Genomic DNA, 22,244 nt, shown 5'->3' with positions numbered 1-22,244 from the left:
ACAAGATTTCCATAATTAGGGTGAACGAGGAACAATGGGACCCACCCCTCCCCACTTTCTCTCGCTCTTTTGTCTTTGGCTACAGATAATGGGCAAGCAACGAGGGTGGGAATCGCACTTGCCATTTGGTCACTGGATGGTCCTTTTCTCACACAGCACGGATGTGCATCCCAACATCTGTCTTTTTCCATGAACTTATTTATATTTTTCTAAAGGCGCTCGCTGTTCTTCCACCTGGCATGCTGATTATCTGGTTTACCAAGTATAAAAGTTATCTATAACCTGTGTATTTACTTGTCCAATTTTTAGCAGACTTGTATTTCTCCTAGTTTATAATATAAATAAGTAGGGAATGGATGGGGATGGGATGGGAGTAGATGGAGTAGAAACTAGAGGTGTTGCAGTCAATCAGACAGACCCCTTAGTGCCTCAAAGCAGTTTTACATGCTGGTTCTTTTTAGGCAGGTAAATTGTGGGCAAAGATAGCATTTTGGCTGTAACTGGGGTGTCATCGTATTCAGTAAAACAGACACAACTGTCAGTTTGGTGCAAGGTGCAACTACAGAGGAGCATGTAATGGCACGATTGTTGCAGTTTGTGCTTTGCCCTGTATCTTGCCCTAATGTCTATGGGAAATGATGTATCACTACTGTTCTGAGCATTGGAACAGTAGTTTTTAGGGTTTATTAAATTTGATTTTTTTCGTGAATCGCCTCTTAAGTGCTCGAGGGAAATCTGAAAATTAAACAATGTTGTGGTTACTATGATAACACTTTTACAATTTGAAGCCAAAGTTGCCGCCACTATAGACTCCTGGATGGAGTTTAGTGATGGGCGAATTAATTTGGCAGGCGTGAATTCACAGTAAATTTCCGCGTTTCGCTGCCGGCAAACAAATTTGTGAAACTGCCGTGAAAATTCACCGGCGCAAAATCCGCCGCGTCGGAAAAATTTGGGCTTTAATGCATTTGGGCAAAATAGGCGCGAATATAACAATTGTTGCAGGCGTCGAAATTGAAAAATTATTTTGACGCCCATTGGCTTCAATGCGTTTTGCGAATTTTCCGGCAAAGCAAAACTGGACAAATTCACAAATGATGTTAAAATCAGTGGCATACAAATGGAGAATTATGGACAGTACACTTTATTGTATAATATAAGAATAGTACAAGTGATTAGCCAATATGTCCAGTTTTGCTTCACCAAAAAGAAACTCAATCGGTGTGTTTTCAGGGTGACTTTTTGAATGCACAATACATTGGACTCCATGGGCATTTTTTTGCGGAGAAACCTGGACTAGTGCTGATTACATCACTAAATAGCACTAAGGATATATTAAAAAACAAATCTCTAGTGCATTTTTATCATTTTGGACATTGGAAACAGACTTCAGTGTTGAGAAATTAATTTCCATGATCACTCAGAACAACCTTCAATTGTGCATGTGAGAGACTTGCCTGTTAATGCAGGTAACCAACTGGGGGGGAGGGGTAGCAAAATATAGTGACTAGGCTGGTAAACTTTTATTTGCTAAACTTTAAATCAATAAATATGCAATATGCATTTTTTCACAATGTAGGATAATTCTTTATAAATGGAATAAATATCATCAACCACATCCACTATCAGTCAAAGTTGATATTAATCTAATTTTATTATTATTAATGTTATTAATAACAATAATATTAATAATAATAAACTCCAGGAAACTGTTGATAGATTCCAGGCATTCATCTTTTTAATTTTGCTTAATAATATCTGTCACATCATTTATTGCCTAGTAAATCTCCCGGCTGTGTGGGTGCCACTCATGTCTGCCAGTGACTGTTGGCTTTTCCAATTACCTAGGTCGAGACTAGAATCTACCATCCCTAAGCACTGGTAATGGGACAAACCTGTTTAGCTTCTAGTACCCAAAAAACATGACTCCTGTAAAATCTTTGAAAATCTTTCCAACTTCCTTAAGAGTTAAAAAAAATAGACATTTCTATTTCTGAGTCGTCAATAAGATCTGAGATCTGGTACAAACAATCAGGTTTTCTGGCCTAGTGGCTTCATTACTAAGACCTCTGGGAAAAGAAAGAACTCAAGTCTTTATAGTTAGCTGGAGGAAAGTGAGCACAGTGAAATTGGTTTTCATGTGAGTTTATCTGGATGTTGCCATTGATTTCAGATCATGTGGACTTGATAGTCCTCTGTGTTTTACCTGCTCTCTGGTAACTCATTTACTCCTCGACCAACCCCAAGCGTAGCTTGACAGCAGCAACCTAAAGTACACTGAGCATGTGCAGTGTCGCTGACACACAAAATATGAACAAAATCCAAGATGATGAGCTTCTGTGAAGGCCTGGATCATTATTATCTTAACTGTAGTGTTCTTAAACTCTCTGCTGCTACAATAAATTCAGTATAATAAATACAGTATTTCTATCAATATTTATATGTATGTTTTAGTCCACCTAAACATGGTACATGGTACACTTCCTACACTACAGTTGAAATGTTTTGGTGATCTTAATATTTCTTATAAACCACTGCTTTTTCAGTAGAGCCAACTGTATCCATGTATATAGTACGGTACAGCATTCTCCGGCAGTGGCAGTAGAATATACTGTATATATATAAATATAGTTCAAGACATTAGAATAAAAACAAGCGGTTTGCCAAAGCTAGTATCCTCAGGCCAACAGCATGCTTCATTGCCAACAAGGTGATTTACGAATTTGATAGAAAGAAAGTCACACACTTAAACTATCTGCTGAACGTTTAGCCTCGACAGTTTATTTATAGATTTCCTTTCATTTTAATTGTGTTTGACTTAGCATTCTGCAAACCTAAATCAGGTTAAATTTTTTTAATGGCTGTACAGACTGATCTGAATGCCACAGTGTGACAGGCTCGCTCTTTACCAAAGCATGGAGGACCCACAGGAACGAGGGAGGTTAGAGTCGGTTACAGGAACTGAGGGCTCGGACGTGACTCAAACCCTGCAAAGGGATATTATTTAAGAATGTTTTCCATTTGATTTCCCATTTGTGATTCTTAAACGTAATTGTGTTTAGTTAGTGTAGATATTTTACAATTAAAATACCAAACAGGGAGAAGATACAGTATATACTGTAAAACCTCCTACCCACCTACTGAGTAACAGTCATTGAAATATCCTTTTAAAATAGGAGGGCACTACTTATTGTAACAGCCCCTCTCTGTAAATGTGTATAATTTGTATGTATACATCTAGATTGCCTCAACTTTCGTGTTCTTCATTGTATCCACCATCTGGCTTTTCTGTATAGGCACCCAAGGGCCCATGCTTAGTGTGACAGCTTCAGAAGGGCATCCTTAACTTTATAGAAAAAAAGGAATACACACATAAACACTGTGCACATGTGCTAGTCAGGTGGAAGAGGAGGCATATCTAGAGCACTGGCTGTTACCAAAAATAGGGCACTATCTGCATGGATTTTGTATGTTCTCACCCTAGTTCCACCTACGGTTGCCACCTTTTCCAGAAAAAAATACCGGCCTTCCAATATATTCATCTTTTTTCCCTATTAATAACATTGGGATCAACCATAATTTCTACTGGCCAGGCCGGTAAAATACTGGCCAGGTGGCAACCCTAGTTCCACCTAGTGCTCGAGTGTCCTTCTACACTCTAAAACTATACAGGAAGATAAAATTGGCCATAGTGAGCTGCTATTTCATTGCAGGGCCTACAGGGTAGGTAGGGTTGACACCTTTCTGGATTTCATCCGGACAGCCCAGTTTTTGAAAGGGCTGTCCAAATTTCCAAATTCGGAAATCCAGACAGGACATTGAATTAAATGACATGGCTGGCGATTAGCCAATCTCTGGCAGCCATGTCATCAGTCCCGCCCTGATTTCACCAGCCACACCCCCAATGTCACTGTCCTGCCCCCATCACCATTCCGCCCCCTGACATCATTGGTCCCGCCTCCTGCCAGCCAAGGCAAGTGCCCAACCTCGATCACCCCAACTCTATCCCCTCTGTCCTGCACATAGGCCTCTACTTGCACTCCATACACAGACACTGACACACACCTCCATGACTTGCACGCTGAATCCCCCACTGCCACATCAGCAGGGAGATTTGGTACTTAGATAAGGGCCAAACCTAGGGGAATGTAGGCAGCAGAGGTATGTGTCCAGCACTCCCCCCTAGCATTGCACTTTAGACAAGTGTCTCTTCTGCCTAACCCTAGATCCGGCCCTGTGTGAGAATGTGATAAGCTGGTGGCAGGTGGCAACCTTATAAACAAAAAGGCAACTTTATCCTGTAAATAGTGATGTGTCCCCAAACTGTTGTTTTTCTCTTATTTTGAGTTCCAAGTAAAATACTGTGTTTTTATTTGTATTATTTAGAAAGAAAGGAATCACAAAGAGAATGAAAACAATGGCACAGCATGGCTAAATCCACACAGAACTTTCATTTGTGTTCTGTGCCCCCCTCCACCAGAATGTTTTGTTTTCAATGGGATAAAAGCCCAATAAAGAACAAAAATAACAATAAACACATTTTATATGTGTTTATTATTATATCTACTGATAGCAATGTCTTGTGGAATTCAGGATGGTGTATCCTGTGAAATACTGTGTTTGCAAGTGACAACTAACCAGCTATTTTTGTAGTGTAGTCACTGTGTATGCCAAATTGATTGTTTCTTTGTTTTGGGGCGAGGGCTATATAATTCATAAAATGATTGTGCATGTTTGGCCAGCTCAAGTCTATAGGGCAAATCGACATTACAAAGTCATCAACACAATAGTCACAAAATAGCTGACTAAGAAACATGACATCACCTCATTATACAGCACTATGTACACATGCACTCATATATACAAATATTGTGTAGTTGCTAAACACTGCCTGAAATGTATCCCAGGTCTTTTCTCCATTGTGTTATGTACTGTGTCAGCACTCGCTCAGAAAGAAAAAGTCAAATAGTTAAAGCCATGCCTGGGGGGCAGGACTGCAGATAAGCCCCGGGATGTCAAATTTGGCATCTCAGCAGGCACATTGTAATGGGTTAGGCTGGAAATAATAGTATGCTCGGTGGTTCTTTTTATAAGTGTAAGAGTTTGACAAGGGATTGCCTTTAAACAGTGCAGGGATGAGCTGTAATGGAGTGATTTTCAGACTTCTGTGGTTCATAAAGTATTTTGGTGTCAACCATTGAGACATTGAGTACCATCGGTAGTGAATAAGTGTTCGCTAAAAATCTCACCCTACTTTACCTTCAAACTGGGCTATCGGCTGTATCAAGGGAAAACCAAAGTTATAGGGCTCTTATACACGGGCGCTTTTTCCTGCGCTCCCCTGCATTGCGCTTTCTTCCGTTCAGCCGCAGGGATTGCAGAAGTAGACGCACTCAATTATTGTGAATGGGGCTGTACTCACACAGACGCATGTATGCGCCGAACGCAGGTGAAATGCAACGTGCGCAACGCAGGGGAGCGCAGGAAAAAATACATGTGTGTAAGATCCCTTACTGCTCAGTAGTTCTGCATCGACTGTAATTGTTAGGGTTTTGTGTATTTTCATGGACTTATTTTTAAATTACAAATTGGTAATTTATAGTGAACAAGTTCTAAATGCTTATTCAAAAACAAGTGTAATGAATGAAAATGTCTTTATTAGGGCAGGGGGAAAAAGCTACTTTTTCACTTGGTCCCATTATCAGTTTCTCAAGATTTTACAGGGAAGTTCTATTTTGTCCCAGTTCCCAGATCTCTTGTATAAGAAACTTTGTTTAACAGCAGGAACGGCAAATACTAAAAGATCCAACTGTTCCCTAAAGCACTGTGTGTTTTAAAGGAGGGGGGGGGGAATTCAATTGAAAAATCTGCCCTCATTTTCATTAAAATAGAGCTATTCGGAAGAAACAGTTTGCCATCACTAATAAGCGTTAACCTATCCGCGGCACGCTTAATAATAGCGCATCAGTGTTTGGCTTTGCTGGATAAAGGCCCACAGAGCCGCTCTTTGGAATCCTCTTGTGTAATTTTAGTAGGCAAAATGAAAGCCGTGATCCTGTATAAGTCAATTAATGCATTAGGTAATCTAATTGTGCTCTAGCCACAAAGTGGCTTAAAAGCAGCTCTGTCAGTGAATAGTACTCTGGTACCTCCCAACCCCCCCAAGCTTTACTGTCCCCATGCTCTATAATATATGAGAGGAGAACATACGCTGCTGAAGGACAACAATAGGTCCAGAGGGACGTGCACATGCAGATGTTGAGAAAGCCAGAACTTATCCGCAGCCCCTAGCCACAGGGCTAGAAATACAAGAGCAGATCAGTATGCATGTAATATAAGCAACACAGTGGCAAAAGAGAGAGGGGGGGATGGAGGCTCCAGCTACCACCAAAATTTGGAATTTGTTTTGCCCTCAGCAAGTTTCTCAATCTTGTCTCTGTTCATTAGTTGGAAGGGAAACTGATCGGTGGAGAAACGGTGCAATTAAAGTTACTTATCCCGCAGACATTGATGTGTGATTAACATTCCTACATGCTGATTTGATTATTGGCTTTGTTCTATGTGTATTCTGTTGAAGGAGCCACAAACCCAGCGAAAGGTCTTTCAATTGACAAAAATGATTTCTAATTAAATCCCAGTAGAACAAAGGCATTTTTTTTGGGGGGGGGGGTGATGGAACGTTTAGTTTAAGACTTAGAACAAGTCTTTTTAAAGGTTAAAAACAGTTACACCAAAACTTCCATCGGAGGGATACTTATAACTAGGGATGTCGCGGACTGTTCGCCCGCGAACTAATTCGCGCGAACATCGACCGTTCGCGTCCGCCGAATGTTCGCGAACGTCGCGCGACGTTCGCCAATTTGGGTTCGCCTTAGCTGGCGCTTATTTTTGCCCTCTCACCCCAGAGCAGCAGATACATGGCAGCCAATCAGGAAGCTCTCCCTCCTGGACCACCCCCACACCCCCTGGACCACTCCCCTTCCATATATAAACTGAAGCCCTGCAGCGTTTTTTCATTCTGCCTGTGTGTGCTTGGAAGAGCTAGTGTAGGGAGAGAGCTGTTTAGTGATTTGAGGGACAGTTGATAGTAACTTTGCTGGCTAGTAATCTACTTGATACTGCTCTGTATTGTAGGGACAGAACTCTGCAGGGATTTGAGGGACAGTGAGTTTAGGTTAGTTAGCTTTGCTGACTAGTAATCTACCTTCTACTGCAGTGCTCTGTATGTAGCTGCTGTGGGCACTGCTTCTGATCTCATCTGCTGACTGCTGTAATAACCCAATAGTCCTTGTAAGGACTGCTTTTATTTTCTTTTTTGTTTTTTTACTTTGCTACTATAAGAGCCCAGTGCTATTAGTCTAGCTGTGTTGGGGAGTGGGACTGGTGTGCTGCTCCTCCTAGTAGTTCACCACTACCAGCACCAACCAGAGTCGAAATTGTTACAAAGTATCTTATTTGCACCTGTTAGCTGTTCTGAGCTCTCTGCCAAAAGCTAATTAAGTTAGAAACTGTTTTTTTTCTGGCTGTTCAGTTCAGAGAAAAGAGGGACTGGTGTGCTGCTCCTCCTAGTAGTTCAACACTACCAGCACCAACCAGAGTCAAAATTGTTACAAAGTATCTTATTTGCACCTGTTAGCTGTTCTGAGCTCTCTGCCAAAAGCTAATTAAGTTAGAAACTGTTTTTTTTCTGGCTGTTCAGTTCAGAGAAAAGAGGGACTTTCCAGTACAAAAGAGGGACAGGGGGTTGAGTGGTCAAAAGAGGGACAGTTGGGAGGTATGCAAGTGCCACCTAGCTGTGTGAGCTTTTTCACATTCTGTCTAAATAACAATAATAATTCCGTGTCCGTAAACATCAACTGAGTGATGTTTTTACAGCAGCAATAATATATTCCGTACCCACTACTGTATACGTTGCCCTTGCAGGCATTGTTTGCCCAGTCTTTAACCAAGTGCCACCTAGCTGTGTGAGCTTTTTCACATTCCGTGTCCAGAAACATCACCTGAGTGACGTAGTGTGATTTCTGCCCTTTACAGCACAAAACGCAGCGCTGTGTCAACAATGTATTTTTCAGATACATTTTTGCCCCTGATCCCCCTCTGGCATGCCATTGTCCAGGTCGTTGCACCCTTTAAACAACTTTAAAATCATTTTTCTGGCCAGAAATGTCTTTTCTAGCTTTTAAAATTCGCCTTCCCATTGAAGTCTATGGGGTTCGCGATGTTCGCGAACCGTTCGCATTTTTGACGCAAGTTCGCGAATATGTTCGCGAACATTTTTTCCGCCGTTCGCTACATCCCTACTTATAACTTCTGTTTCGCTGCAGCTGCCAATGCGAAGGCTACAGGCAACAGAAAAGATTCCGAAATATCCTAATTTATAGGTTTTGATTTCAATTCTAACATTTCTGGAGAATTGAGGGTGTTTTCAAGTTTGTCATGCTGTTAAATCGACAGAACAGGGAGTGGCTTACCTTTATAAACTTCCACTATTCCACTGAACCTAGATACATATGAAATACAAATAAAACACATAAGGAACACATTTCTGTGTGAAGCTCTTGTACAGCTCAATCATTGTAACCACCGTTATCTATGGGGCAGAGTCACCTTTGAAATTGGGTTTGTTCTTCTTTGCTGCAGTTTTACCCTGAAATAAAAATATCATTGTCATTGTCATGCAGTGAGGTGTACACTTGATTGTATATAGTTTGTACAGAGTGTATTTAAGGCCTAACAAGGCCTTTAGTATTAAAGTATCACTAGCCATGCTGCACATGCTGAGTACTCTCATTCACATGCAGATTAGCCTTGCCAGCTTCTCTCTTTCATAAGCAAGAAACTTCCCCAGACTTATATAAACTGAATATACAAAGGTGAACTGTTCCTTTAACAGCCTGCAGTTACATGTGATTTTATATGTTGAATTTGTGAATGCACCAACATATGAGCTAAGGCTGAAAATGATTCAGAGGGGCTTTTTTTTGTCACTTTCATGGTTAATTTCAAATATGCTGGTCAGCCTCAAATGTGGATTTACATGGTACTGTATCTGCAGCCTTTGTGGGCAGAGCAGTGTGTCAGGATCACAAAATGACCCCTGCAGGTATATTTCTCATATGTGAATGCTATGCAAAGCGAGACAATCTTTGTTTTGCTTGTTATCACTAGTGATGGCCAAATCTGTGCCGAATTTACAGCAAAATAAGCAAAACGGCGAAATAATTGCATAACGCATTGATAATTTTGACTCGCTTTAATTTTAACGTGATCGAAAATTTTTATACCCTTTACGGGCGACTATTTGGTATAAATGCATTAAAGTCAATAGGTGTCCGAATTATTTTGATGCGCAACAATTTTTTATGCGCGCAAAATTTTTTATGCGCGCAACAATTTTTTTTTCACTGGCGAATTGTTGCCTCAGTTTCGCGAATTGATTCGCTTGCAGTGAAAAGTCTGGCGATTTTATTCGCCCATCGTTAGTTTTCACAGTCAGTCAGTCCCTGGATCAGGCCCGGACTGGCAATCTGTGGGTACTGGCAAATGCCAAATGGGCTGCTATAGGGTGCTATAGGGTCGGACTGGGCCTGTGGGACACCGGGAAAAAACCCAGTGGGCCCCCCCCTCGCTCTTGTGGGCCCTGCCGGCCAGATCTGCAGCCTACGCTTCTGGACTGCTGCTACCGGCCCAAGAACACATCATGCAAAGGCATGTGCAGACGTGCACGTGGAAGTACGCACACACGCACACAGATGGTGCAGGGAGGGGGGCCGAAGGAGGCACTGAGGCGGCAGCCCCGGTGGGCCCCGGGCCCCCCAGTCCGACCCTGGTACCATAGAAAGTCAGTATTTAGTGGGCTGGTAGGGGATGTTTGGGACTCAATGTGGGCTGATTGGGCCTCTGTGTACCTGAAATGCCAGGGCCTATTTTGATTCTCAGTCCAGACCTGTCCTGGATCATAATTTTTGGAAAAGATTGATTAAAAAAATTTATAAATCCCCCAAAGTGCTTTGCTTTTTGAGAAAAAATTTATCACATGAAAACCCATGGATGAGATTAGTGGTGTAACTAGATGTTACTGGGCCCCACAACATATCCAGAGGTTGTCCTGTTTTACCAATATATGTTGACATTTCTCATTAATTAGGGCATCGTGGGGCCCCTATTCCACCTGGGGCCCCATGCAGCCGCAGGGTCTGCTTCCTCTGTAGTTACGCCCCTGGATGAGATTCAATTTGAGATGCAATTCAAATCAGCAAAACTTATATCACAGTTTATTATACAAAAACTCTATTGAAGTCTATGGGAAAAAAGTGGAACTGAATTTGGAGAAAAGTTTTTCCTTTTCAAATTGAATCTCTCCCATGAGTTTTCACTGGATAAACTAGGAGATAACTTTTTTTCTTACTGAATTGAATCTGGCTCATAGTTTCTTAACCAATGTTAAATGTTACCCCTGGCTGTGAATATGACACAAAAGGGCATCTATGGTAAGGATATAAATCCACTGGCTGTGGTCTCTTTCTGTGTTCCAGTGTGTTGCACATTCTCGCTTCTTCCTGTTCACAAAGAAATGGGCTGAAATGAATAGGGTAAATGTGGCAAAGAGTTAAATGCCTCCAGCTATTAAGGGAATAACCTCTTTGCAAATAACTGGTGCCAGGTCAGTAGAAATATATACTCAAAATCAGAGAATGCACAGAGGGATTTGCTGATCAAATGCCTATAATTTAGAAGCCCTCATATATATATTGTAGTGTTGCATACACTGTCCGCAGGCAGATTGTTTAGACCATTATGCATGGGTGAAAACCTATATAAAAGCATAATGTGCAACTCCCTGTATGAATCCTCTGCTTAATGGTTTTTGTGTAAATATTATAAATACAGGTTATCCAGAAACCTTTTATCCAGAAAACTCTGAATTATGGAAAGGTCATCTCTCATAGACCAAATTTTACTTTACGTTATTTACTTTTTCTCTGTAATAATAAAACAGTCGCTTGTACTTGAGCCCAACTAAGATATAATTAATCCTTTTTGGAAGCAAAACCAGCCTATTGGGTTTATTTCATGTTTACATGATTTTCTAGTAGATTTAAGGCACGAAGATCCAAATTACAGAAAGATCCGTTATTGGGAATACCCCTGGTCCCGAGCATAAGTTTGCATATAATGCACGCAAATTCGCAAATAACAGTGAACCATGATTGTTGTTGTTATGCGTTGTGTTCCTTTCTAGCGCTGTATTAATAACTGAGGATGGAGTGAGTTTAATGTTTTATGCCAAAGGGTTTCAGATTGGAAAAGTTAGACCGACATAGTTGTATTGTAATATTTCTCTTTATGTTTCCAAGATTTAATGCTGACATTGTATTAAAATTCACATGTTCTTCGCTCTCCAGATTCGCGGGTTTGCAGCTGACGCCAATTTGTGATTTGGAAGCTGATTGTTTACATCAAGAAATGCACTTCAATCAGATAAATTAATATTGATTTAATGGGTAAGCTTTTTCCTCTTCAGCATTAACACATGGTTATTGTGCACTTCTCATTCCCATCCCCTTATTGTGGTTGGTGAATTAATGGGAGGAAGGATAGCTGTATTGTTCAGAAATTTTCAGAATATACCAGCGCGTTTGCTTATCTCTAAAACGAGGGATAGTTATGAACCCATCTCTTGCCTTAATTCAGTGACCCTAAGGATCAGTGTTCCATGGAAGTTAAGCAGGCCATACATAATAAGATCTACTTATTTAGAAAGGTCGTCAAACAAGTGTATTTTTCACCAATATGCCCACCTTGAGTCGGGAGATAATTGGTGTTATGCCAGAGGTCAGATCTAGGACTGCTTCTCGGTGCAGATACGGACCTTGATCCGACGGGAAAATCATTGCTGCACAATTAATGTCTGCCTGATTTTTCTGTGAGATTGGCCCGGTGGAAGGGCCTCTACATGGGCAGATAAGCTGACAAATTGGCCTGATGGGCCCAAATTGGCAGCTTAAAAGGGACCTGTCACCCAAAAAAATGATTGAAAATCCTATTTTATCACATTAGTCAAGCAAAATAAACTTTAATTACACTATATCAATTATTTGAATCTTGTTTCCTTCAGTCTGGGAACCTGTAATTATAGCAAGCAGGCAGGAGCCATTTTGTGGACACTGTTATTAAGGCAAGTCTTGCATCATCTCAGAATCTTGTTTGTGCACCAGAATGGGGGACCTGATGTCCATCCCCATGCACTGGCTACACAATTAAATGGTTAAGAGAACAGGGGAATATGGGAAGAGCAGTGACATCTAGGAAGTGCTGAATGGAAAGTGAAAGTAATTGTCTGCCCCGCCTCTATGCCTAAGGCATAGAGGAGGAGCAGACCCCTGCCTAAGGCATAGAGGAGGGGCAGACACTATTTGATTGACTTCTGAGATTTTTAAACAGCTATGAATGCTTTAATAAAAAATTTAAAATTTAATTTGAAAAGGACTTTTATTATACAGCTTTTTGTGTCTGGGTGACAGGTCCACTTTAAGTCTGGGTGTGTATGGCCACCTTTATTCTTGGGGGCAGATTTATCAAGGGTCGAATTTAGAGTTTATGGGAGTTTCTAAAAACTCCCATAAACTCGAAATGTGGGGGGGAAATGACTAATCTAAATGTATTTAAAAAATTAAAAAATTTAAGTATTTATAGTACAGTACATGATAAATTTCGAAATTCTAATTTTTTTAAAACTCGAATCTAATTTGGACTATTCCCTAGTCGAATTACACTTGGGGGCAGATTTATCAAGGGTCGAATTTCGAGGGTTAAAAAAAACCTTGAATTCGACCCTTGAAGTAAAATCCTTCGAATATCTAGCTTAAAAATCGATTCGAACGATTTTAAGCTATCAATTGAAGGATTTTTATTAGATCAAAAAAAAACTTAGAAAAGTGCTTGGGAAGGTCCCCATAGGCTAACATTGGACTTCGGTAGCTTTAATCTGGAGAAGTATGAAGTTGAAGGTTTTTTTTAAAGAGACAGTACTTCGATTATAGAATGATCGAATGATTTTTACTTCGAATCGTTCCAATCATTCGATTTGATCAAATTAGATAGAATTTCACCAATTCGATGGTCGAAGTACCCAAAAAAATTCGAATATTTTTTTTATTCGAACTATTCACTCGAGCTTAGTAAATCTGCCCCTAAAATAAACTCGAAATTTGAATTTAAAAATTACAATTTTCAATTTGACCCTTGATAAACCTGCCCCTAGATGTTGAAGTGATGGTAAGGATGTTTACCTATTATAGGGTATGTTTGTAAATTCTGAAAATTCATGGGCACTTGCAGTTTTATTTCTATAGTGCAGCCAAATGAAGACAGTATAGGCATTGGTGGGGTTGCTGCTAACAGAAAAAATACCCACATTGGGAAGACTTTTCATTTGTACAATTTTCCCCTTTGTTCCCATTTCATAGAAGCTGTAGTGCATCATCCACTAGCAGAAAATCTTTAAAAATATGTGATGCACAATTTAAATTTTCAGTGTCATTAGTCTGCTGACGAATATCAAAGTTTGTTTTTGTTTGTTCTTACTACTGCAAAACTGCCCCACTGAAGTTCTAAAACAATTCAACTGTTTTTCTCTCCATGTTTGACAACCTTTCAACATTGTCGTGCTCTTGTTCCTAAACTCATGTTTTCATGTTAAATAGCCAGTTTTAAAGTGATTCAGTTCATTGCAGTCTTGGTTCTTTTTTGTGTCTCCCTGTTCCTCACAATCTCTGTGTGTCAGATCCAGTGTTCAGTGTTTCAGTTTCTTGTTAGTTGTAAGATACGCTGCTCAAATTCTTATTTGTTTCGTCTGCTAGAAAAATATTTGCAAACTATACACCATTTTACAAAATGTATATTATACAAACGAAAGAACCTGCAACAATTTGACCAAAACTGTATACAAGTCATTGCATTGAAGGGAAACCATATTGCTCTGGTGTAAAAAACAAAAATAGTAGATTCTGGCACAGTTAGTAAGATTGTGTAAAAAAATTGTCGATTTTATACAATTTGATGTACTGTGCCACTTTTAACATAGGTTTTCTAGACTTCTCAGCATTTTGAAAAATAGATTTATAAAGCATACATATGCAATAATAACTAATAATTACACAATGGGACATTATACATGTAGGTCTACAATAACTTTTGTTCATTGCTAATTGAAATTCTTTTATTCACAAGTTCATAAGAAATGTGATTATATTTTCAAAATGCAGAATCCAGATGTGTATGAAAATGAATATAAAACAACATACAGATATTCAAGTAAATTTGAAAAATGTTTGTGTTGAAATTTTTAAAGGAGAACTAAAGCTTAACCAAAGAAGTAAGGTTGAAACTTTGTACATTATGTTTTGGGTCTCTGTACCTGCCCAAGGCAACCACAGCCGTTTAGTAGGAAAGATCTGTGTCTCCAAAGATGCCCCAGTAGCTCCCCATCTTCTTTTCTGCTGATTCACTGCACATGCTCTGGGCTCCCAGTTACTCAGCTTCGACTCACAAAATACTGAATGTATAGAATATAAATATACTGTAAAAGTAAATAATTCAGATTATGAGTGAAAGACAACTCAGAAGCCAGCACAATTAGCATTAGAATTTTAGCCCTGTAGCGTCAGATTATATGACAAGCAAATCTCATTTTCTGCTTGATAATTTGAGACAACACCCTAAGCTTAGCTTCTCAACAGCTGCACAGAGCCCACTGAGCATGTGAGTGTCACAGACACCATTAGCAAGATCCAAGATGGGAAACCCCTTAAGACAAGTTTGAAGGCCTGGATCATCACTACCATAGAGATGCTGAACCTTTTCGGCTGGTTCAATAACACCAGTATATAGTTCTTCTTTAATTTATTAGCCTGAACTCAAATAACTGTATTGGCAACATTTTATATTTTAGGCATCTGTACTATTGTTATGTCATGGTAGTAAGAAAACCTGTTAACATTTACTTTTTTTTTTTTATCAGCTCTCTTGAAGATGCACTGGACACCGGAGCATGCCCAGTGGCCAGAGCAGCACCTTGATGTCTCTTCAACCACCTCTTCTCCAGCTCACAAATCAGATGTGTACCACAACAGCAGGCAAAGGTTAAATTATGCTTGGGCCAATGATGATATATCTGCACTGACTGCTTCTAATCTCTTGAAAAGATATGCAGAGAAATACTCTGGGGTCCTGGACTCACCATATGAGCGATCTACACTTAATACCTATACAGATGGAGCCTTTGGACCTGTTAATGGACAAAAGGGGGACATTGAGTCTTGGCAAATGTCACATGGGTCTGAGAATTCTTATACAGTGAACTCCATACATGATAGCTTGGCTGGCTCTAAATCAGGCAATGGTCCAATTGGATTGGTTAGCCCAACAGTGGCATCTGGTAACCTTCCTGACCCCATTTACCCTGGTAGTACATGTGGGGGGCCAAACGCAACAGGTGGTCTTGTAGCTCCCCAAGATTATACCTCAACCTATAGTGGCACCTACCTTCCATCAGGCTACTGTAGTCAACCGGCACTTCCACCTACCCATCCCTCATCTCTTCACAGCTCAGGACTTCAGCCAGCACATGCATCACCAGCTTTGGTTCATGGATACAGCTCTTCAGGCTCATTATACAACTACAGCTCAAGTGGTTATCCAACTCAGCCTTCCATTGGTCCTGGATATGGTGGAATGCATCCAACTCATCCTCCAGGTTATTTGCCATCTGGTATTGCTGCTCCTACACCACTTCCACCCCATACCACATCATCAAGGCCCCCAATGGTCCCGGGTTATGCTTACCAAAGTTCTACATTAGCACCATTGTCAGTCCCTCCTCTGAGCACAGAAACAGCAAATTCCGTGAAAAGAAAAGCTTTTGACATGACAGCAGCAGAAGAAAGTGAGGGCAGGTATAGAAAGTACAGCTATGAGCAACCAAAGTCTACCTCGGATGCTTCATTTCCAATATCCGATAGTGTTCCAAATGACTGCAGAGGCAATGGCTTTAGCCGCAATGGTGAAGCACAACAGGTGTCCTTTAAATCTGGAAAACGCCAAGTAGAAGAAGAGCAGGCAGGAAAATATAACAACCAGTCAATGAAAGTGATGATTTCACCAACATTTAATGAAGAAAGACCATTGAGATCTGGTGAAACATTTGGAAAATTCACTCCCCCGGTAATAAATGGTGAGCATAGAGGTAATGAGCCAGGCCATGTTTTTGCACAGAGAATGCAAGTTCCAGGTATAAAACAGACAATGTTTTGTAATTCTTCAGAAGATCGTATAAAAAACATGGATCCCCTTATCATGGAGCTTGTTAATAATGAAATTGTTGAATGTGCCCCACCTGTGCAGTGGACAGATATTGCTGGCCATGCATCAGTGAAGGCTGTAATTGAAGAAGAATTGGTATGGCCTATCTTGAGGCCTGGAGCCTACACAGGAACCAACAGGCCACCAAAAAGTATTTTGTTATTTGGTCCCCCAGGTGCAGGGAAAACACTGCTGAGTAGGTGTGTTGCTACACAGCTTGGATCAACGTTTCTTAAGCTCAGCAGCACTGTTCTTCTTTCCAAGTGGAAGAATGAAAGTGAAAAAATCTTGGAGACTGTGCTGTACATGGCAAGCTGTCACCAGCCTACTGTAGTTTTCATTAGTGAAATTGACCTGATTCTTTCTGTTCATGTAAATGAAGAAAATACACATTTGAGTAATCTTAAATCTCGACTTATTTCATTCTTAGATAACATAGCTACCTCATCTGATGATAACATCATTTTCATTGGGACGTCACAAAGGCCTGATGACATTGATGAAGGTGCACACCACAGGTTTGCAAAGAAATTTTACATTTCACCTCCAGATAGCCTAGCCAGGAGGCAAATCCTCCATCACATCTTGGCACAACAAAACTACTGCCTTAGTGAAAGGGAAATGGCATCGCTTGTCAAACACACAGAGGGCTATTCGGGCAATGAGCTGATTCAACTATGTCAGCAGGCTGGAGCCAATCATCTTCACAGTATTTCAGGACAGCTACAGCCAACATCCTACAAAGACTTTGAAGGAGCATTTTGTAAACTCCGAGCCAGTACCTCTCAGAAGCAACTGGACTTATACATGGATTGGAATAAAATGTATGGTTCAAGACACTAACAGTGAAATGACTCTGATGGAACAATTTGACTCTACACTGGTGTTGTTTTTGTTGTGTGTGCGTGCGTGAGACCTCTACCTGGAAAAAGGTCAACAAAGACTATTTGTTTTCACAAAAATCTTAACATGAAAGCTGTGTACTGTATATATGTATACATATATGTATAGATATATGTGCTCTGTTGAATGTTATGCAGAGGAAAAAACATTCAGAGGTGAACCTTTTTCTACACATTTCAATATTAGCTCTATACTGTTCTCAGGATACCTTCTATTTATTGCCAAATATTGGCAGTACCATTGTGGTTTCACAAACAGGTGTTTGGATGCTCTGCAAACGTTCTCAAGGTCTTGTTTCCACTGAGTGACCTAAATTGCTATTTTACATAATACCTGATTTTTTTAGCAGCCCCTTCATGGCACTTTGGGGAACCATATTACCATAATTCAGATGACCAGCCAACAACACAGCATTGAAACATGAGGCTCAAGATCCACCAACTAAGAAGGGATGGAAAGAGAAGTACACTGCTAACTAATATTAGTTTTATTTTATTTTTTCCATTTTTTTTATTGTGTAGTCTTTTTATGTTCTAAATACTCAGGAAATATTTACCTCCAAAGGAATGTGTCTATTGAACTCAACATTCTCATGAAGATCAAAGAGTTAGAGACCACAAAAAAGTACTTGAAATTAAGAATTTAACATTGAATGTATTGTAAATGCTCTCACTCACATTATCAGGAACAAAAAGATCCCACAAAGTCTGTTTTACTTTATTTTTTTATACGTTGTTATTGTAGTGTTACATTTTGAAAACATGTTAATTGCACGGTAGGATGACATACTTTCAGTACCACTTTTTGGATGTTCTTTAAGTCCTGAGAATTATTATTTTATTATCTAGCCAGGACCTTGCCTCCTATGGCAAACACTTTCTTTTTTTATTTGTAAGACAAAAAAACCCATAGGGGATTTGACAGCTCAGTCTTTGTTTACAACTGGAATTTGCTGTTGTGCCGTTTTATAGCTTTTATTGACCATGTCTCACAGCGTGCCATTACGTTCCTTGGGCTTTATTTCACTCGGATTGATGCTTGGTAAAATAAATTTGGATTTACTTTGGATTAAATAGTTAAACAGAATTATAAGTGATCCCTTTAGTGCTGGAAGTAACACATCACCTAGAAATCAGGTGTGTTATGCCCCAGTTGGCTGTGAGTTCTGGTTGTAGATATAGCTTCCAACTACTAAGGGACAATGAGTCTCGCATACCAAGTCTAGATAATCATAGAGAGGTATGAGACAACCTTTTATTTCTTCCAGAAGATGCCATCCAGTAATAATTCTACTTGGTGCCACCTCCCAAAACCTTTTAAACTATTGCTTTAATACAGAATCTGCATCTTTCTATATATAAGATGCAAATTGCCAGAATGGCCAAAGAACTCTTTAGTGTCTAAATAAAAATTGTTAAATATAATATACCAAAGTTTTGTAGGAATACAGGGGCTAATTTACTAATGCTGAGCAGTCTCAGATTGTGGTTTCTAAGTTTGGTTAGATAACAGTACAGTGGTTATTTACCAGTGTGCAATGGCTCTGATACTTTGCACTGGAGAAGAGGGCATTCCGTAAACAGATGCACCTGAGAATTCTACCAATGCCTCTTGTGGTGGGATCAAATCAAACAACATTTTTGAAAACAGCTTCTGAACATGTATTAGTGCTGCACAATTTTAGTAAATAAGCCCCCAGTGTTCTTTTTTGCACTGGAGTAGATACAATTAACGCCAAAGGATAGTATGTCCCAAAGTATTTAAGGGTTTATAATACCTGTAATATGTTCCAGGCCACTTCGGTACTCAGACAGTTAAATTTCCCAACTTTAGAGATGAGGCATCTCTCCAAAATTGTTTACTAATTGTTCAGAGGCTTCTCTCTCTGTCACTGTTTTATTTTCCTGTGTACATATGTTTTCTCTTTAAACCAAAGTTTGTTAATGAATATGATTTGAAAACATTGTGATAGAACACTCTAATAGTTTTACTGTACATATATAATCCCTTCCTCTCCCCTTTCCTCTTGTACGTTTAAAAAAAAAAATACAATTTAAACTATGTAATGCTTGTATTCTCATGGATTCAAACCAAAGATACTGTACTGGTTGTAGCAGTCGGCATGTATAGGTTACTTCCTAATGCCGCCGTTGTCTGATTGTATTGTTTGTATTTACAGCTCATTACATGCCTACACAGTGCCAAAATGAGGTTGGTTCCAGTGTTTCTTTCTGATTTTGTAGATTAGATAATGCTCATAACTCCTGACATTGGTTTTATAAGATCTGACTTAAACATGTTCTGATGTTCCTCAACTTATTTTCAGATTGGGCATGCCCATCTTCAAGCCAAGGGTGTGGGGGAAAGGATGTCTTTAAAAAATGGAAGTGTCTTAGAACTAAACTACTATCCTACTTCATATCTTCTTCTTTGATGCGATGAAATAGGAAAGTCAAAGGTAAAGTCACTGGGCTTGCTGGGTTGTTAGGCACCCCCTAGAGATACTAATGGTTACCTATACCCCAGATTGGCACTTTTCTTTAAAACAATGCACTAGCCTGGGGTTCTGCTTGCAGAGTGCCTCTAGTCTCCACCATTTATTTTATTCTCACAGATGTCCCCTGCGCAGAAAACAGTACCCCAGGCTGCTGAATTTTGCAAAGAAGAAGCGATTAATCCACATTTTCTGCTCTTTAAAGAAAAAGCTCTATGCATATTTCTGGCATTTTTGGAGACACTGTCCCATGATCATAGCACACAGTATCAAGCAACCATTAGCAAACAATATGAAAAATCTGGGTTTACTGTTATCTACAGCCCAGCTAGTCTTGGTCTTAGCAGGTTCTGTGCATTGTACTATCTTACAAGCTGGATGTCAAAAATCTTTGTAGTTTATAGGGGCTGTGACCTAACTGGTAACGTATAGTTTTCTTTTCTTGTACCCAGCTATTCTAGGAAATTTTTAGAACCACTGCTAAAGACTTCAATTCTGGGAGTAGAGAGTGCCACTGCCTCCAGCATCAGAGGGGCCCGTTGGTGGGAAAGGATAGATTAGAAAAGTTCAAAGGATATTTTATTTATGTATAAACACTGTTTGATATTTTCAGTATTGTCATTGTGTTATTCATTTTACAGCCCTGCAAGTTCAACAGTAGCTGAAAGGGCGACCCCTGATTTCTGTATTCCTCCTCCTTGAATTCGACCCCTTGTTGAGTTGGTTTTATTTATTTTTTTCAACTCAATGTGTAACAACCTTGTCTTTTTTTTCATTGGCTTTTCCCATTAACTCTCTTTTAAATCTGTAAACAGCAGCAGGCCCACGGCTATTAAATTCAACGTAATTCTCTAATTGAGAGGCTTGAGCTTTGGGCCAGGAAATGAATGCATCATAACGCAGAATTCTCCATTGGCAGAAACAAGGCTTATCTTGCCATGAAACACAAGCTTTCTGTTTCACTCCGAGCAGATTGTGTGAGAAGCCAAGCACTTCCCAACAATAATGTCTTTGTAATTGTAATGGTTTCCAACTGTTTGTGGCTAACACTGCTAAAACTGTTATGGGGGTATCTCCCTTCCTCTTATTCTCCTCGCCATTAGCTAGACCAGTGGTCCCCAACCTTTTTTACCTGCGAGCCACATTCAAATGTAAAAAGAGTTGGGGAGCAACACAAACATGAAAAAGTCCCTTGGGGTGCCAAATAAGGGCTGTGATTGCCTATTTGGTAGCCACTATGTTGACAGGCAGCCAACAAGGGGCTCTACTTGGCACTATACTTAGTTTGTATGCAATTAAAACTTGCTTTCAAGCTTGAAATTCAAAAATAAGCACCTGCTTTCAGGACCCTGAGAGCAACATCCAAGGGGTTGGAGAGCAACATGTTGCTCGCGAGCTACTGGTTGGGGACCACTGAGCTAGACAATGCCACCTTGTTTGTTTTCAATATTGCTACCATCTTATAGAGAAATTCCATCTATAATTAGGCTTGATGTTGTTTCCTTTCATTTATGAGCATGAGTGCAAAGGATACTGCATACACAGCACATTCCTTTTTCTGCTTATTTGCATTTATTACTATTGACAACTGCCCTGTTGTCAGCTGAGGTTTTAAGCCTAGACACAAACATCAATAGCTCATCATATGGCCATAAAGATATTGTAGTGACCTGACTGATGTACCAAGGGCCAATAACCTGATCTCACACACTGCTGCCTTTTTTTAAGGAGATTAAATGCATTAACCCTGCTTATCAAGTAGCAGATAGTTCCCGATATATTAGCAAGAGTTTACTACTGCATAAAAACATATTTTGAAAGGGGAAGTTCATCTTAAACTAAATATTTAAGGCTAAGGCCACACAACATTTTTTCACCTGGGTGATTAATAGCTCTGATTGCTGGTGACAAAGCACAAATATTGACATCAATGGAAGGAGGAATGCCCTCACTGGTCCAGACGATTACCATTAAAAAATAATAGGCATGCGTTTTGTAGCCGCCTGCACAGCTGTTAATCACTCGATCAACAATAAGCCGTGTGCCATAGCCTTAAGTATCTAATAATACATCGCTAGTCAATGCACGGCACTGGGGCGGTGCCAGTCAATGGCCGGCAAAAGGGTTAATACAATCTCATGTTTATATCTGAATACGTTGATACATGGTTATTGGTTTTTACATATTTATGTGCAGTGATTACCATCCTGCTGAGATTTAGGAGTGAATGGAAATGACTTTAACTGCTCAAACGCTGCCTTGACTAATCTGTGTAACTGCCATTTATTTGTGCGCACACATGTCACAGCTCTGTACAGTTGTAATGTATCTGGCGAAGAGTGGTAAAGTAACAAACGTATATTTGTACAATGTATTCATTCTTTTATATAGGAACAATGGCAATGTTAACTGTAGTTTCCTAAAATTCCTTAAGATTCTTTAAAACTCTGGACTTTGAGTTGTATGTTATTCAGGTAAAGAATTA

General features: G+C 39.8%; 1 protein-coding gene across 2 annotated transcripts in view; it reads left to right on the top strand.

The window, feature by feature from the left end:
* fignl2.S (fidgetin like2 S homeolog) overlaps window positions 1-20,860 on the top strand; it is a 66,735-nt gene extending 45,875 nt beyond the window's left edge. The window contains exons 2-3 of one of the 2 annotated variants that reach the window (XM_018250111.2): window positions 11,406-11,504; window positions 15,023-20,860. In XM_018250111.2, the coding sequence (XP_018105600.1) occupies window positions 11,501-11,504; window positions 15,023-17,205 (2,187 nt within the window). In that variant the 5' untranslated portion in view covers window positions 11,406-11,500 and the 3' untranslated portion in view covers window positions 17,206-20,860. The remainder of the gene's footprint in view (window positions 1-11,405; window positions 11,505-15,022) is intronic. The other variant, XM_041584447.1, reaches the window with a different exon arrangement.
* Window positions 20,861-22,244: the final 1,384 nt, after the last annotated feature.

The sequence above is a fragment of the Xenopus laevis genome, chromosome 2S (assembly GCF_017654675.1).
Source record: "Xenopus laevis strain J_2021 chromosome 2S, Xenopus_laevis_v10.1, whole genome shotgun sequence".
NCBI classification, from domain to species: Eukaryota; Metazoa; Chordata; class Amphibia; order Anura; family Pipidae; genus Xenopus; species Xenopus laevis.
The sequence above is the reverse complement of the archived record's forward strand: the minus strand, read 5'-3'. Positions and strand labels throughout refer to the sequence as shown.